The sequence below is a fragment of the Trachurus trachurus genome, assembly GCF_905171665.1.
Source record: "Trachurus trachurus genome assembly, chromosome: 6".
In the NCBI taxonomy this organism is placed as follows: Eukaryota; Metazoa; Chordata; class Actinopteri; order Carangiformes; family Carangidae; genus Trachurus; species Trachurus trachurus.
Genome location: NC_139897.1, coordinates 24,188,047 through 24,206,305, shown reverse-complemented (window position 1 = coordinate 24,206,305; position 18,259 = coordinate 24,188,047). Strand labels below are relative to the sequence as shown.

The 18,259-nt window shown below is 40.3% G+C and overlaps 1 protein-coding gene across 1 annotated transcript; it reads right to left on the bottom strand.

Annotated features, from left to right (window-relative positions):
• Positions 1–449: 449 nt before the first annotated feature.
• Positions 450–15,726, bottom strand: cracr2aa (calcium release activated channel regulator 2Aa). The gene is made up of 18 exons (XM_083973116.1): positions 15,591–15,726; positions 11,593–11,997; positions 9,888–9,999; positions 9,611–9,800; positions 8,270–8,416; positions 7,972–8,062; positions 7,748–7,843; positions 5,856–6,043; positions 5,176–5,247; positions 4,600–4,645; positions 4,341–4,423; positions 3,892–4,210; positions 3,437–3,569; positions 2,776–2,857; positions 2,329–2,443; positions 1,907–2,008; positions 1,402–1,478; positions 450–674 (listed from the first exon to the last, which is right to left on the bottom strand). The coding sequence occupies exons 2-18, from the start codon at positions 11,800–11,802 to the stop codon at positions 590–592; spliced, it is 2,148 nt and encodes a 715-aa protein (XP_083829242.1). The 5' UTR covers positions 11,803–11,997; positions 15,591–15,726; the 3' UTR covers positions 450–589.
• Positions 15,727–18,259: the final 2,533 nt, after the last annotated feature.

Here is an 18,259-nt window from a genome sequence, read left to right as displayed (position 1 = left end):
CTTTCATATAAAGTAGGATCCAAAAGCCTGAGACTGTATGTGTACAAAAATGAAGAAACAAACCACCTAAAAAATTACACATATAACACTGAATGAATATATTAATACATACAATAAAATGCCTTTGGAAGCTAAATAAATAATTGAGAGTTACAGTCAAGAGCTTGAGGGGTAAAAGTCTTAGTTTGATTCCAGAGGAACAAATTTGTTCAGTGACCATTACATCAAACCCTCAAAGGGAATAGTTGAACTTTCATTACATTGTTGTACATGTTTATATTATTATTTTACTACATCCTCATAAAACATACATTTTAGGATACTTTTAAACTGCAACTAGTACTTTGGGGAATCATATAGAGTAGTAGACTCTTAGAATAGTGCAATAACAATGTGTGACAGGTGACAGTGTAAATTCTGTTGTTGGGGTTCGCCCGACTGCTACAGGGCTAACAAGAAGGTTGAAAGCTGACATTCAATTTAATGTTTGCTCACAGACACAAGTGGTCACACTATCACGTTGTGTGTGTGAGTAAAGGGTAGTGCTACTATGTGTGTGTTGTGTGTGTGTGTGTTTACTGTTTAGCTGTTAGCAGCAGGATCTCTTCTTCTCTGGGCCACTAACCAGCTGGACAGTCTTCTCCTTTTCTCGGTCCTCTTGCTCCTTCAGAATCCTGAGAAACATAATAAAGGATATAAATATACGAAACAGCCAGTGACAGGACATCCTAATGTGTACCATTTTGTCCTCTGAGCTTTGTACTTGTTCTGAAAACTGATGTGTGCTTTGTGGCTGCTACTGCAGTTCAGCCTGCGTAGGCTGTACTCTATCAGGTCTGCAAGAACCCCTGCAGGGTCGTTATTTCCCACTGGGGGATTAGTTGCAGCACTTCCTGCTGTTATTTGTCATGTAGCAAACGTTGTATGTGTCGAGTCATTTGAAACAGTGCTGTGTGGTTACTAAATGCAGAAATGTCAGTGTGAGGAGAATAAAAAGGCCCTGGCGCAGTTTTCTGCAGCACAATCTGACAATAGGTCTAAAATTAAAGAAAGTCACTGACAAACATACAGAGAGGGAACTATATTGTGTAGATAATGACATGAACATTTAATTTTCCACTTCAATCCAATTAAAATGTGAACAATGCCAGATATTTTTACTTGTAAGTGACTGTTTTACTTCTGTGCTGTACAGAAGCGGCTTACAAGAAAAGGTCCTTTGTGCCTCCACTGCAGCACAAATTAAACATTTGGCTCTCTATGAATTGCCTTATTTCAGAAATAATCCCACTTTGAAAGCTGCTCAAGCAGACAATAGTTCCATATTTAGTCAAACACAATTATTGTTCTTTTGGTTTTCATGTTGCATTAAGTCACACACTCACTCAGCCACATGCTCACCTTGCTAAATACACCATGGACTCCACCACGTTGTGCCCAGAGCATGCACTACACTCATAGAAAGTCATTTGGTGGTCCTGAAAAAGGCAAATGAAGAAAGCTGTCAGTGCTACAAAAGAAAAATGCTCCTGGGATCGAAATAAACGGTTTGGAACGGCATTGTCAACTACCTATCAATAAACGTTTAAGTTCACTCATTACAAATAGTTGCAACAGCAACAAGGGGAAAAAAAATTCTCCTATGATAAATTTGGCTCACAGACTCCTTTCCCGTCTCCATAGAAACTACATTAAAAAACACAGTCGAGGGGAATAAAGTAGATGAACAAAAGATGAAGATAAAACGCCCTCAGAATCCTACCGCTTTCACATATAACTCTATTCAACTGTAATTGAGTTTCTTTCATTAATTCCAAAAAAAAGGGCACCACTTTGTGACTGTGGTCTGTAACCAACACTGATTTATAAAGAACTTTGAACTTAGCAGAATAAAACAGAGACCGACCTTGGCCAGTCTTTCGCCCACTCCTTTCTGAACTTGTCTCTCAATCTCCTTGTCTGTTTTGTTTCCCAAAAGCATAATGGGAATGTCCTCGCCTGCACCCTCCTGGAAAGGAAGAGGAGGAAAGAATACGGAACAAAAGGAAATCAGTTTTAGAGAGTCCACTGTGGTTAAAGGAAGACTGTCGCTCTTTGATCCTGAGTGGAAAACCAGTCAGCAGTGAATAGACAAATCACTGTGAACAGATGCAACGACTGACCTACATTTGTCTCATATTTTCTATGTTAATATACTGTGATAAATATTCATCACACACCCACTCTGCATCTTAGAGAACAGTGTACTGTAAGGAAACTGCACCGTCAGGCACACAAAGCAAAATAAAACCATCTGTTATGTGTCTGCGGCGAATGTTACTGTGTCACCTTTACACTCGTCAGCCACTGTCTGACAGCTGTGAAGCTCTGCTCAGCTGTGATGTCATACATCACAATCACACCATCAGCCTTGCGAAAGAATTGTTTGGTGATGCTTCGATATCTGCAGTAGAAGGAAACAGGAAAAAGAGGAAGTGTTATGTTTTCACTGGTAGTACACTAGAAAACCCACACCCTAGACAACACCCTCTATGTATACAGCTTGTAAAAGAGCAGGAGAAACGTTTTCCAATTTGCACGTTGAGGTTCAAGGGGATGTAATTAACTTTACTGTAAGTCTGCTGCTGAATGATGGACCACTGTGTTTTTTTCAATCAAGAGCACTAGTGTTGGTGAGGTGTCATAGAGTGACAGTGACAGATTAAATGAATATAGTAAAGAATCTATCCAGCTGTGATGATTGTCTAGTGTTCATTTCATGTGCTGAAGCCGCACCTTTCCTGTCCGGCCGTGTCCCACAACTGCAGTGCCACCTGGCTGTTATCCACAGTTATTGTCTTTACACTGTAGTCTATACCTGCACATAGAGACAAGGAGATCAACAGCCATCATCATACATATTTTTATCACATAGATAACTGTAGAAATCTGTACAAATACTCAGACTGAGAACTAACACTAATCAAAACCAATTAATAAAACAAATGATACCCAGAGTAATGAAAGAAATTGAAAAACAACAAAAAAAAATTGATAGAGCTTTTATTGATGGAAAGCATATACTGTGCTAATTCCAGACATTTCAAATGTGTACACAACCCATAATTTAAAAGGCTTAAGTGAAGTGCTTTGTCTTGTAGGACTTCCATTTTATTTTGTACATTTGAAAAGTTACATTCTTCAAAAGTCAAACTCAAAGTGCTTAAAGCAAAATACTACCTGCTGGAGGTTACCAGACCAAAACATGAAGCTCTTTTCATCTGGGTGCATAGAAGTGCTTTGTAGGCAAACACATAGAGAGTTTAAGGTCAACCAAAGGACTAGCCGTTTCATTGCCTTCACTCACAGGAACTGAGCAAACGCATCAAAAACACCCCGTCATGTGGCTGACCTCAGTTTGTGCACGTGTGTTTTGCAGTGTGTGTAAAGTACGTACCCACTGTGGCAGAAGTCCCAGGGTGGAAGCAGTCGTCACAAAATCGTTTAAGGAGGGAGGTCTTTCCTACACTAGAGTTCCCCACTAAAACGACCTTGAAGAGGCGGTCGGGAGGCGAGGGACTGCCTTCATCCTGGACAAAGAGAGGAATCATGGGAGCAGATATTGGAAGGAGATGTTAGGAACTCCCTTTAAGTAATCAGTCAGGTGGCTGACTCTTATTGTTGTGAGTTGAGTTACATCAGGATAATGATGAGTTCGCACTGAGAAATGTAACACCTGTCTCCTCCCAATACAGTTTATATTATGTGGTTTGAGGCTTTTTTCCAAGAAACAGAAAAAAACATTTGATGAGTTAAACTTAATGCAGAATTTTTATGTCGACCACAGAGATTACATTTTTCTATACTGTATGTCAAGTAGAGCTTACATGCTTTCGATGCCCACATACTTACACTTATGCTGGTCTCCTTGCCAACGGGCTGACCCCTCGGAGAAGTGGGGGTTTCCCTTTTCTCCACGTTTCCCTTTGACTGCACAGAAGACCCAGGTGGGTAAATGTCACTCATGACCAAGTCTATATTCTCCTCGCTGTCTGAGGCGTCCTCTCCTTCTTCATTACACTCCTGCAGAGGGGTTTGAGCCTGACAGTCATTCTGGAGCAAGTGTGGGAGGTGGTCCTCTTCGATGGAGATGATCCTCTGCAGGTGCCCTCTCGACTGGTTGGCTAGACTCGGCCTCACAGAGCTGGAGGTCAGCTCCTCCTCATCTCTACTACAGATGCAAAGTAGCGTTAAAAGCCAACATGACTGATGGAAACAGGCACAGAACCAGCACATTCGAAGAAGCCAGTAAAGAAAAACTCTACATAATGTCTTTAGAAACGTGATGAATGTGAATTTACCTTTTGAAGACATTCATGTTTGTCTGTTTCATCACACTGCTTAAAGGCCTCGGCTTCAAATGTGGTGTTGAATTCTTTGGATTCTGCAGAATTACAATTCGAAGTTTTTATGCGCAATAAGAACAAAATTGTGGAATGAGATTCTGGGCTGCTGTTGCATGACATTTTTTCTACCTCTATCATCTTTAAAAGGTGAAAAGGTGAGGTGCTGGAATATAAATACTACGGAACTAATTTTGCTTTAATTAGTGGCACATACCTGGTAGCATATGTCTTTTTCATCCCGTAAATGTTTGTTCATTTCCCTGGATACAACAAGGAAATACATAAACATAAGAAGAAATAAATAAACATACCGAAGACATGGTGAGAGCCATACTTGACCCGGATCCACACAGTTGTAGTCATCGTTATAGAATTAGCAGTTCCTTCCCTCTAAATGAGATGTTAGGCTCAGAAACCAATCAGTCCAGCTTTGTGCTGTAACCACTGCATTAATATGAGCTGAATCATCCACTGAGGAGTTGGTGTAAAATGATTATGTCAGACCAATACTGTAATGACGAGACATCAATAAGTTTCATATCATAAATGTAATGAGGCTACACCAGTAATATCTACAGTATGACTGGGGAAACAACGACTGGCATGACTGCTTCACAGAACTGATTCTCAGCTCTGACTCGTCTTCACGTAATAACATTACTTGATTAACAAACAAAACACTGTCTCATAACTGACTCCAATTTGTGGACTGCGCTTCCCAACTCATCACATAAATTACAACAGCATAAAAACAAACAATATCTAAGCTGCATTTTTCTTCTGATCATACCTCAACAGATCCAGTTGTTTGAGGAGGCTTGCTCGCTCTCGCTGCAGTCCTTCAGTCACTCTGTAAATTTCCCTGTGTTGAAAGAACAATGCATCCTTTATTACTAATGACTATGATGAGCTGATACTTAAAAAACTGGCAAGAAAGTATGACCTAGAGCAAAGAAAGGCAAAATTGAAGAGTGAGTTAATAGGATATGGCTGCGTATTTTCTTTTCTACTCTCTTGAAGATACAGTATGACAGTATTTGAAACATGAGACCATTCTTTGTAACAATGTGGATGAACAGCGTAAGAGAAAAAACCTCTGCGGTATCATATGAATGAGATACACAGAAATAATTTGTGGGTTATGGCAGCCCAGTATCACCATGTAAATGATCTCAATAGCTTTACAGCTTGATGACAACAGACACGTCCAGATAAGGGAAAGACAGTTGATACTATTATTACACGCCTCACAAATGGTAGCTGTTCAGCTCTTGCTCGCTACAGTATAAACTGTGTATGAACACACTGCCATGTTGTACTGCTGCTCTGTTTGTTTACAGCAATTACATGTGATTGCATCCTGAACACTGTGAAAAGAAAATAAACAGAGAGGCCCAAACAATCAGGGCTGGAGATTTATAGAAACCTGAGGAACCGTGACAAGCTACAGTGTTCACATCTGCAACTCACATCTCCTTCTCCTCGTGAAGCCGTGTGGACTGCTCCTGCAGCAGACCCAGCTGCTCCTGCGCTAAGATCAGCTCTTGGCTGGTGTGCTCCAGCTCCCGCGCCAACTCGTCATTAGTCTGCTTCAGCTTCACGTTCTCCACCTTGGTCACATGTTGTTCACTATGAAGATCCTGGCACTGATGCTCCAGCTGGAGACAGAAAACAAGAAAAGTGAGGACAGTTACAAGACACGTAAACATTTTTTTGGACGAGCCAGTCACCTCTCTCATTGGTATGTGTAAAGTGTGTAACATATTCATACAAGTCCATGTGCGTACACATGTGTTACACATCTCAGAAAAGCACGGCTATTAAAGCAGATATCAGTGGAATGTTTTTGTTAATATAAGTCCTAAATAGTCCTATTTTCCGTCAGCAATCACTTACATGAAGTATTTCAGCCTAAACACGAGTCTCTCCGTCACTCTGCTCTGCTGTAACCCGAGGAGAAAATTTTCCTTGTGGGATACAAGTGTTATCCAATGAGGAGAGAGAACGGCATGAAGGGCTGTGTGTGCAGCCAAGGGATGCGCGTGAATGTGGTGACGTAGCACGAGGACCAATTGATGCCTGACAAGGGCGGGGGCTGCTAACTCATGGTGCGTTCAAAGAAACTCGTACTTTGTGTTTTTCCTTCCTGTGAAGTCATACCAGTTCGATCTGGTACGAGTTCACGGGTCGGAAGTTACGAGTGGCCGTTATAGGGAACTTTCACAGACAACAGGATGGTAAAAACACGAGCTACGGGTTACCTGGAACGCTACCAAGTCGTAGTTGTGACTTGAAGCTGTAACTTACGGTTTCAAAAGCCTGCCTTGAACGCAGCATTAGCCGAAACGGCCGTGAAGCTGATATCTGCTTTAAGTAAACAGTGACCCCTCAGTCATAGGATGAACGTGTGACAGCGTGATATGAGGACACAATACAAGCTGCAATCAGCTGACTGCCTCTTCTTTAACAAATTCCTTTTGAAATTACATAAAGGGACCATCAGCAGTGAGCAACACTGAACTAAATGCTTCTAATGCTGTGTAAAGCCAGTAGTTACCCCACTGTATTACTGTTCTCTACAACCGGGAAACTTAGTAAACACTTGGCAAACAACCAACATATTAATTAGTGGTGTTAAGGAGCTGCGAAGAGAAAAGAAGTCCTTGTTGGCGTGATCAGAATTCATTTCAGTCCACTAATTAGATTTAAAAGGCTGGCTGCAAGTGTGTAAATAAAGCTGTGACAAAATTTATTAACATCTATCAGGACCTATCAACACAAACGTCTGTTGCTGCTGCTGCTGCAGAAGAAGCTCACTGGAGAAGCATTGATTACACCATGTTTGATAAAAGTTTCAAAATAACAACTCCATATGATTGAAGGTTAAAGGTTAATGTTGTTATACAAATTTGACATTTCGTGGTACTGTACATATCAAGTATGTTAAATTAGTGAGATTGGCCATAATCTGGGGACTAACCCAACATTAATCATTGCTAAATGCCTCCATTTCTCATTGATGTTATGTATTCGACATATTAAATGTTAGTGAATCCAAGAATATTCACTTCACTAGGTAGGCAGGGGGCATACAGTACAGTATGTATCCCTGTATTTCAATGCCATTTCAATGGATGCATTGTTGTGTGGTACCTAATCATTTTATTAGGTTTTTACGATGCTGTGTTATCCATCATCTTCTTTATTGTGTCTCACGTGAGTTGTTGCTCTGACAGTCTGACAGAATTCCTCCATGGGTTCACTGAAATTAATCATGAGCACGTGAAGCCTTTCTCATACATTGTGAATACTGCAGAATGCAGTGTTTTCCAGGGGGAACTGTTTTGATAGATCTCACTCACTCTTCTCTGTTTCTGGAACAGTTGCTCCAGCTCTTTCTCTTTTCCGGACAGCTGCAGCTCCAGGTCTTGACTCCGAGACAGAAACCGCTCATAGTCCTTTAAGTCCAGGGAGAGTGAGAGTGAGGGAAGATGTGAACAACGTCAAAGGGCGAGAGGGAATCAGATGTACAGTATTTGACAGAAGGTAAAAAATAACGTGTTTGACATTATGGACTGATGTGTACCTGCAGCACAATCCTGTCTTTTTCAGATTTTATTTGCTGCTCCATTTCTTCATACAAGCGCTGGATCTCATTGTCATGTGTTGCTGCTTTTCTGTATGGATACAATTCAGATGTGATGACATGCTACGTACCTTTTGTGGAAAAACTGCCTAGACTTACGTCATCTTTTGATATGCCCTAAATAAAAGGCTATGAAAGCCAAATTCAAGAAGCATGGAAAAAGCTTCTGTGAATGATGCTATTAACGTGTGCATCTTCAGTCAGCCAAATACGCCCATCAAAGATGCCTCATCCTGACCTCTTGAGAGCACTCTCCATCTCCTTCTTCTCCTGATTGGCCTCTATGATCTGGGATGTCACTCTCGCCAAGAAGTCCTCGAAATTGGATAAAAGGTGTGGTTCATCTCGGCGCAGCTGCGCCCACAAACTGCGCACCTCAGCAGGCCTGATGGGATAGAAAGAAGGAGCAGGTGTAATTAAGTGCTGCATCGCGGTCAATTTCTTTAATCTCCACTCCTTGTTATTCAGTTTCACTAGGAATTGATTATCCAATTTGAGAAAGAAAGTAGAAATAATGAGAGGAGGAAATAGGTGGAAATTATTGCAAAGCAGCAATCCAACACGATCACAAACACTGAGGCAGCTCAGCTACCACCTTACAGCGGCTTTTTACAGGACATGATGTTCTTTGCCTTGAAAAATCAATTTATCTTCACAGTAAAAAAAATAATCTGGCACTTATTGTGACTGCTTTTCTGTGTTCCAAGATCTGCTACCAGTGCACTCGGTAGACAGCGCAAGAAAATACTGGCTATATGCAATGTTTTAAATTGTGAAATCTGCATTAAAATCAGTTTTTGCAAAAATAAAAATAAAAACAGTGTGATGACAGGAATGGAACACAAATGTAATTATGGCTGCAAAAGAAACAATGTCATGTGGCTGTGAGTGTTGATAACCTAAGGAAAATCAAACTAAAAGCCTTTTCAGCTGTTACAAATAATTATCCTTACAGTCTGGCCAGCATCGACATCAGTTGGTGCTGCACAACATGATCTAATCGAAAATGTCATCTCTCGCTCTAACCGGGTAGGTGGAAGCCAACAGGGTGAGTATATCTGGCATCCACCTCCACTTCTGTTTACTTTTATTGAGTTGGAGTTGTTTGTTAAAGGTGAGTCTTGATGCGAGTCTAGTCATGCATTTCATAAGATCCTGTTATATATTTACAGTATATTCAGACTAACAAAGCAATGCCTTGACAGACCTCAACGAGAGTTACTTCGGACCTGTGTGAAACAAAAATGCAAGGAAAGTTAACAATGATGATTTAGATTTCTGGATGAAGTTGGAGCTTCGCCAAATTAAAACTGGTTTGTTTACGTTTCAAATGCAATCTTATGAAAATCAGGAATTAATTGTTCACGGGAGCAGCTTTTCTGTAAACTACAGTACAAACTTTGGTGTGGTGGAAACTTCCAACCTCTGTGTAGTTTACACAGCTGATAACAGTCTCAGGCTTAAAATATAGTGTAGGTGCAAAGGAAATGTTGACAAAGTGAGCAAAGATATCAGGTAGACAACCCCACCCCCACCCCCAGCCCCACTACACACACACACACTCACACTCTCTACTTACTCTTCAAAGACGCTCTTGGCTCCGAGGCTCTCCATTAACATGCTGAAGTGTTTCTCTTCTTCATCCTCAGCTCCTCTTGCTCGGCTCTCCTCCCACTGGGTTTGGTACAGGACCTCTGATGAGCTCTTACAGGGGTTTTTCTCCTCCATGCTTTCCTCTACAGAAACCTCTTGGCCAAATAAAAACTTACCTACAAAAATCAAAAGCACAGTTGCAAAATCAGACTACTGATGACACTGCAGGCGTCGTTACATGTGGAAACAGACTGTAAACGTACTGAAGCCCGAGGAGAACTCATCGAGGGTGAGGTATCCGTTGCCGTCGGAATCGAGGGTATCGAATACGTTCTCCAACTCCTCTGCGCTGAGAGGAAGCTCGCTGTTCAGCCTCTGTTTAACAGGACACAAATCACAGCTGCTATTGACATGAACAAAGCCTCAAGAACATTAACTATACTGTAGCTATAACAACTGCTACTTGAGACTCATAAGGACTGTCATTTGTGCGGTGGCAATCATATGTTACAGAGCAATTAGTGGTGGTAGTGGCCAATAGTTTTAACCCTTGCCGGTCTAAATTAGAGCAAATTAGCACTAATCATACAGGATGTGAGTTATACTCCACATAGCCTCTTTCTAATTCTCATTTTAACCGGAAAATGTTGTATGCGCATGTATTCTCTTCAGAAACACAGCGCTTCACACTCATCGTTTAGCACAGGAACACATGGAGTCTCTCGAGTGTAAACTGTCTTTAAATCCTGTGCAGCTCCACTGGAACAGGTGTTGATACAAGTGAGTCCTTTTTATTTTATTTTTTTACAAAAGATTCAGAGATGTATAGATGTAGGACTTGAGGAGGGAGTGACAGCTGCTTCAGGGTTTTAAGGCTTTAATGTAATGTGACACCTTCTAAAACAAAAACTGTCTGACCATGACAGCAACTGGTGGACCATTTAAAAGAAAAACCAACATGGCCACACCTCTGTAAGCAGCATGGTTTTAATACTGTGTTTACACTGCTGCAAATGCTGACTGAGGCAAGCCACACAATCCATGGGAGGGACGGGGAAAGGATAGCATCAGTGTAACACTATCCCCTATAAAATGTCTTATCTGGGCAGAACACATCCCTTATGTCAGCAGTGAGTAGAAATGTAAAGCTTGTCTCTTGGCAGTCAGGGTGTGAAACACACTCTAACATTGATAGTGCTGTTGATAGTGAAATAAAGTGTGGGAAAAAATACGGTATCAACAAATATAAGAAATGACTTCCCATCTACAAGCTTTGGCCGACATAAGGAAAGTATAAAACAAATAACAGTAACAGTATCAACTGCTGCTTTTAAGTACAGCCTACCAAGCAGTTGAGTGGACCACTGTCCTGGTTGTCATCTAATTTCCAATCCATTATCATAAACACCAGATCAAAGCCTCCCTTCCATGTATTTATGCGCCTCAGAATGAAAGCTTAACAAGTGCTTCATCAAAGGATTAGCCGTGGCAGGGATGAATATACGCAAGCACAAGTGAATCTGCACAATAATGTGAGTGGAGGAGTTGTGTGACAAAGCTGCCGGCATGGCTCGCTGCGTCTCAGTCTCTTTTATGCCGCTTTGAATAAGGTACACATCCTCGGTTTGTGTCCTGTTCAGAATCACTAATGAGTGCAATCCCTACATCTCATGTCCACTGTGAATGATCTAAAAAATTAAGGAACTGTGAAAGCAATGCTCTGTAAACTGTGGATGCTAAAATTCTATGCCGATAGTTTGCTAATCAGGTTTCTCTACAAGTTGTTAAAGTTAGTAACAAGATGTTTCTATAACTTTTCCCAAGTAGTACGCCACCATATGTCATCTGTAATCTGAAGAAATCAAAATGTTTTCTCAGCTGAATTACTTATAAACAACAAAGATCAGTCCTTACACACATTAGAGCTCAATAGGTCAACAGCACATGTCATTGTTTCAGTAACCTCACCTGCATGTCACGTCGGGTGATGAAGCCCTTGTTCTCGATGTCACACATCTGGAAGAACTGCTGGGTTTTCTCCAGGATAGTGTTTTGCCCCACGTCCCCATTCTCATACTTCCCCTCCTCTTCGCTGCTTCCTTGCCTTGGCCATGCGGTCGGGGCCACCGCGCTGGTTGTGGTGCCGGAGATGGCACAAGGAGCAGTAAAAGCTGCCATGATATTTTTTTTTTGGAGTCTGTTGATGTGCGATTGTTTCCCGTGTCCTTCACATGAGCCAGGTACGGAGAGAAGAGGTGTAGCGGAAAAAGATCCTGGAGAAGTAGAGCTTCAGGCTGTTGTACATCAGTCGCTTTCACCAATGTCACAGATTGCCATCTCTTAGCAACCACCTCTTTAATTAGTCGATGAAACCTAGGAGAGAGACAGGAGCAGAGTCCTCAGTTTAAATAAGTACAGCCTTGCTCATTGAATTTAGTTAACAATATTCTAAATGAATGTACTGCATCAAATAATAGTATTTATACTGTTATTAATTGAAAGAGTACATCGCATCACTGTCTAAAGCGCATTAAGAACTCAATAATTCATGTTGACTATGATCAAGGTTATTCAGTAAAATTAATAAAATAACACAACTCTGCTATGAAAATCATTTCCATTTACTGAAAAAAAAGGGATTAAAAAAAGATAACTCACTGAAATGATGTATGACTGGATGATGTGTTTCTAAACTAACCGAAATAAACTAAAATCATAGAGATAATGTCTCTCATACATCAGCCTGTAGTATTTTGGATGGATAGGAAATCTATCTTCCTTTTTTCTTTTCTTTGCCAGCTTTGCCAGATGCATCAGTTTATTTCAGCTGTCTGGCTCTCATTATACAGTCAGTAGATGTAACACCTACAACAAGTAGCGGACAGTCCAGTTACGCCTCAGAAACACAGTCACACATTTTGCACTTAATGCTGCGTCTTGTGTCGAGTGTTTACATTTCTGTGCCAATGTATGTATTGTATACTGTTCTTAATGTTGTTGACTAATTATTCCATATTACAAATAATAAAACAAAACTAAAATGAGCAAACCAGCTTCAAAAATAATCAAAACAAGTCATAAAAAATAAAGTTAAAATTAAAACAAATTCAAAATCTATTATAATCTTGATTATCAGAACCAATTTAACAGAATCTGATCACAAATCACAACGGTAATGATCCTGACACTGGTTGATTACTCTCTTTCTGACACTCTTTCACACACAATATCAATCTGATGCTTAGATATAACTGTAGATACAATATTAAACATGGCCCACTGCATCCTGCACATCTATAACGACTGCTGCTCTTCTACTTCACTTCAAATGGCGCTCTTGCTGAGACTAATGTCATCTGACGGGTAAAAAAAAAAGTAAAGCCAAAAGTGAAACGAAAGTTGTGGTATGACGTGGAGGGGGGTGCGTGGGGGTGGGGGTCCTGTCTGCCTGGAAGTATTGACTTAGTGGTGGGTGTCATGCAGACCACAGTTCGCTGTGCACTGGTTTGGAAGACTTGCCTTCCAGAGGCGGCTGTGCACTATGAGTTATAGCTCAGTCGATTCATGAACCAGACCATCTGACTGTGTGTCCGTGTGTTGACCTACACAAATGTAGGTACTACGTGGGACAGGTCGGAAACAAAGTGACACGCATTGTAGGCAGATAGAAGGCCAGAGGAAAAGATAAAGTCAAATACATAACACATGCTGGTACACACACTTAAAAATACTCATACAGACAAAAACTTTAAGCCCCCTTACGTCTAGTACTACAACAATAGTCTATATTTTTATTCATAAGCCATTTAACTATATCCCTGCCATGTATACTCAAGAAGCATTTTATATCTTTTTTTTCATTACTATTGAATACTCATATTCCTAACATTTGATTTGGAACATGTAATTATGTACTGGACTCAAGGTTTCTACAAAGTGGCCCTGGTCTCAGTAAATATTTGCCACTTCTTAATATGTCATTATGCAACATGGTGCAAGCACAACAAGCTTCACGAGGAAAGTCAGCAGCCCACAGCAGCACACACACGAAGCAGGCAGGGGTTAAGAAAGGGAACTATTGCAATACAGACAGCGTAATGTGTCAGACAAATTCTAGCACATGATATTGTCCAATCTTTGGTGACTGTTCCTGCGGCTAGAAGCCAAACATTTATGGCTCCTTTATTAACACTCCTTTAGGTTTGTTCAGAGACAGCTGGTCAGTGACCAAAGATTAGAGCAGAAGGATATCAGACAAGAAAAACACTCAGATGCCATTCACAAGGATACTCTCCATGCAGGTGCTATACAAGAGGACAGTTTGTCTAAAGAAAACCACACCTAGTGATTTAATACTCAACTCTCTGCTCTTAAATGTAGAGATACTGGTAGTACTCATTCACATATTTTGTCTAACTTTACTAAACTGCAGTCAATTATAAGCTTGGCGAATAAAATATTTGAATCGGAACAAAACTTTTTTTCATTTTCCTATGATCTGTGGTTTAACGCTGGAGCTCGCTGCTTTGCATACAGTTGACTTATCTGTTTTAGGGTTTGACCCGAAACAGCTGTTAGAGCTACAGTGGCTTAATACGTTCAAACAGAAACTCAAACTTTGGCTTTAGATTGACGCAAGTTAACAGAGCTGTGAAGTGAACTCATAGTTGTGAATAATCACTACATTCAACAGGCTAAGTACACACAAATAAGGTGTAATGTTCTGTACAGAGTTTAGTTTAGCTCACAAGCTATATTTGAAGGAAGCACTGGCTTTGTGGTGTGATGACTAGAGAGAAACAAATTTAGTTTGTGGTCTGAAGTGAGAACACACCAGCTTTGAAACGTCACCGTTGCCCAAGAAGTCTCTATTGTCAACAACAGTATAATTTAAAAAGGTGACACTCTCTCTTCTGCAGTTTAATATAAGTTTGCTTACTGTCCCTGACAAATTGATTTGCTCAGATTCAAATTGGTTTTGAATGTTTGTGGTTGAAAGGCATTAGGCCGTTTGGTTTTGAGCTTCTGTGACACCTGTCTCTTGAGCCCACCCATAGTGCAAACTGTCATCATGCGGTTTTGGTTTATTTTGGACGATTCCTTGTAATGTTAGGGCGATGTGCTGCTGCGTTGGTTATGTATGTATTTGTTTTAATTCTGTGTATTGTTAAACATGGTTGAATTATTTGTGCTGAAATTAGCTGTCTTTTGTATGATGTTTGACATATAGCCTAAGATGGGCTGCCATGTCTCAACCGACCCAGCACAACAAATCTGTCTGCAGGGATGATGCACACAGGGAGTATTAGCTATCCAAGTTTTTACCCAAATATGCATCAGTCTAGACATCCATCTGACATACAAACTGGAGGTATTTCAGGTCTAACAAGTAAAGTCAAGTAAAGTCAAGTCAAGTAAAGTTTTAAATCTACTCCATTTCCTGGAGTGGGAGAGATCATAGCGATTTTTCTTCACACATGACAAGTAGCTGCACATCAGTCATGTGTAGCTACCGTAGGTCACAACAGCAAAAAAAAAAACTAAGACAAAAAACAACACCTAGTTTCACCTTGCAACAATATGTCATTGAAAAAAAAGTGCAAACAATAAAGTGTAAACGTGGTAGCCTATCAACAGAGGAGGAAACACATGTGGTAAGAAAAACAATGGCCAGGTGGGGACCGCAGGTTCTAGCTCCACAAAACACGTGTAACGGGGTAAAACGTCCACTTCCTTCCCTAAAGCCATCCTTTTTTCTACAATTAATAGGACTACACATTTTTCATAAACTTCCAGTTAACTTTAGCCAGAAAGGACTTCCCCAAAACACGCAGCAAGGCAGCAGGTAGGCTAACGTTAGTAGTAAGTAGTAACTTCACAACAGCAAAGAACAGGCTTGTCAGGTTAACTATGACAAGTGCTCACACTGTCATTGTCGACGGGAGGGACAAAAGTTAGTTACGTACCGGTCAAAGTGAAATTCAGCATGGAGGGATTCATTGACTCGCTCTGTGTCTGTCGTCGGCCTTATCCGCTTGATGAGAAGTTGTCTGTTTACAATCTGTCAACTTGTGAGAGTGCAGGAATTTGACTGAGCACAGCAGCACTGACGGGGCAAACCTGGAGGGAGGAGCCTCGACGAAGTCATCGCCGATAGTCATGGCAACGGTAACCAGGAAGTCTTTACGCAGCTATGGCAAGCAACAGCGCCAAACACATTCATGGCAAAGGACGAGTTGACTTCTTATGTGTTCCTTATTCTTAAGAAACAAACATTGACGTGGCAAAAATAAATGGCTTTCTTCATTACAAATTCAACAGAACTCAAAATTAATTGGCCATGTCCATGTGGAGTTACAAATTACTTTATGAACTTTAGCCTGAGACAATATCCAAAACTAATTTTAACAGAGTGTAGGCCTAAAGTATGGTGATTGAATTGTTCTAGCCTAATATGGAATACCAGTGTTTGGTCATGTGTGTAGGCTACAGTATTGTTTTGCAGTGACAGTGAGAAATAGTTTGCTTGCAATTAACCCATAGCCTACTTCACAATCATAGACTGGTCACAATAGAGGCCTAACTGTTCTAACATGTTGTAATTATATCTTCTATTATGCAAATGTGTCAAAGGCTATCTATGCAATTTTGCTTTACACTTACACACTAAACTTTTCTTTTTTCCAAAATGGGTGGAAATGAAAAGTAGGCTTAACTCTTGTGCTGTAGATGAAAAGAAAAAAAAAAAAACCTCTCCAAACAACTTGTTCTTGACCATGAAGATGAACGTCATGAGGTCAATGTGAGATGTGAAGGAAAATTCCTGTGGAAGGAGGAAATGTCAGTGAAGACAATAATGAAAAGACAATGGAAATGCTGAGAGAGTATGACTGCACTCTACTAGTTTTTTTTTTTTTGCTCTATTAAACCGACTTTGTTTGAAAGACAAGGAAGCAAAGTGGGTAGCTACAGAGACAAAATTCAAAGTGACTCACAAAGTAAGATTTCCTGTCCAAACCAGTTTATACCCAGGCTATATTCAACCATTACCCACAGTAGACATTGTTAAAAATTCAAATAATATTTCTTTTTGCATTGAACTTCTTAATACAAATTATATACAGTAAGTTATGTATCACACAAACTATACAATATCATATGGTTGCCACGTGCCATAATAGGCTACATAAATTGCAGAATTGAGGAGTGCAATTGTGTTTGTGTTGTCAGTCCTTCTGAATTCTACCTCCTCCATTGAGACTATATGTAGCAAAGTAAAAAGTATATTTTATTTTAGTTCCCAGATAGCCTATAATGAACAAGAAGTTTCAAAATATTCAAATGGTTTCCTGGTACAGTAGCCTACTTCAGTAGTACAACTGTGTTATGTTTCACAATAGGTTCAAGTTACAAATAATCTAGAAGAGGGAAGTGACCATTTGAGCTTTTGAAAATTGCTTACCTCATTATTCACCATTCATCTTCAGATCTATGCTAACTGTATATGATTGTCATGTTGCGCTGCAGAAGCCTGCAGTTCTTTGCCATGGACAGATTCATTTTTGCAGACATGTGGCAGCACCCGTTTTCCACTTCAAAGGCACCCAGTGCTTTGTAGTACTGATATAAAGCAAGTCTGTGTGTTTTGAACCCCATACACTGATTAGCCTACATATAACTGTAGTTGGAACTGTTATTTGATCATTTTGACTTTCTCTTCAAATAGTATTAAACATTAAAGGACAGATGAAAGTCCCACCGAGTGAAGTAGGCTAATCAAGATTTAGGGATTTAGTTCTTGTTTGAATTTCTGCATTACCTGTTTGAAATAAAATAACTGTTGCATTATCAAAACCACAACCGCTAATCAGTAAGGACCAGGCTCTTATTAATACTACAAGACATGGCTAAACTGTTGACAATTACTTACAGCTGTAATACCAATGACTCTCAGATGAGGGCAGTATATGACCCTTTATGGATTCATTGAAACCACCTGAATGCGTTTCAATACCCATTTTTCCATCATAAAACAGGAAACTTATGTTTAATCAGCTGCTTTATAGAAGTTATTATTGTACTTATTGACCTTTCAACACACTGTAGTGGATTTAACACTCTCCATCTGGCCAGATACAGTCCAATAAATGGTTCAGATGAGCTTGGACTGCGTTTTACAACAAGTGGGTTTAATTTACAGGGGGAATAGTCTTATACTGTACCATTAAAAATGTGCAGACTCCATCGCACAGCAGCCCAGCAGGTGTAAAAACACTCTCCTGGGCCACGAGTGTCACACTCTCCAACTTCACAGACTAAAACTACATGAGTGTTCCACATGTGTGGTGGTGATGATAACGGCTCCTGAGCTTTTGACTGTCTCCTCCTCAAGTTGTTTTTCAATAGGCCGATTTGCAGCAAACATATGCATGCAAGGAAATGCTCCAGCTGAGTTTTCGGAGCCAGATGTGTTTACACGGGAGGACGCTGAGTAATGAACATTTAAATAGCACTCATTTTGTGCATGAGTGGAAGCAGACAACACCAAGGAAGAGTGATAGCCCTGGACTTGTTTTTTTGAAGTCAGCTGTGTCCTTATCTGTATGAAACACAGAAATCCACTATAAAGCATTGA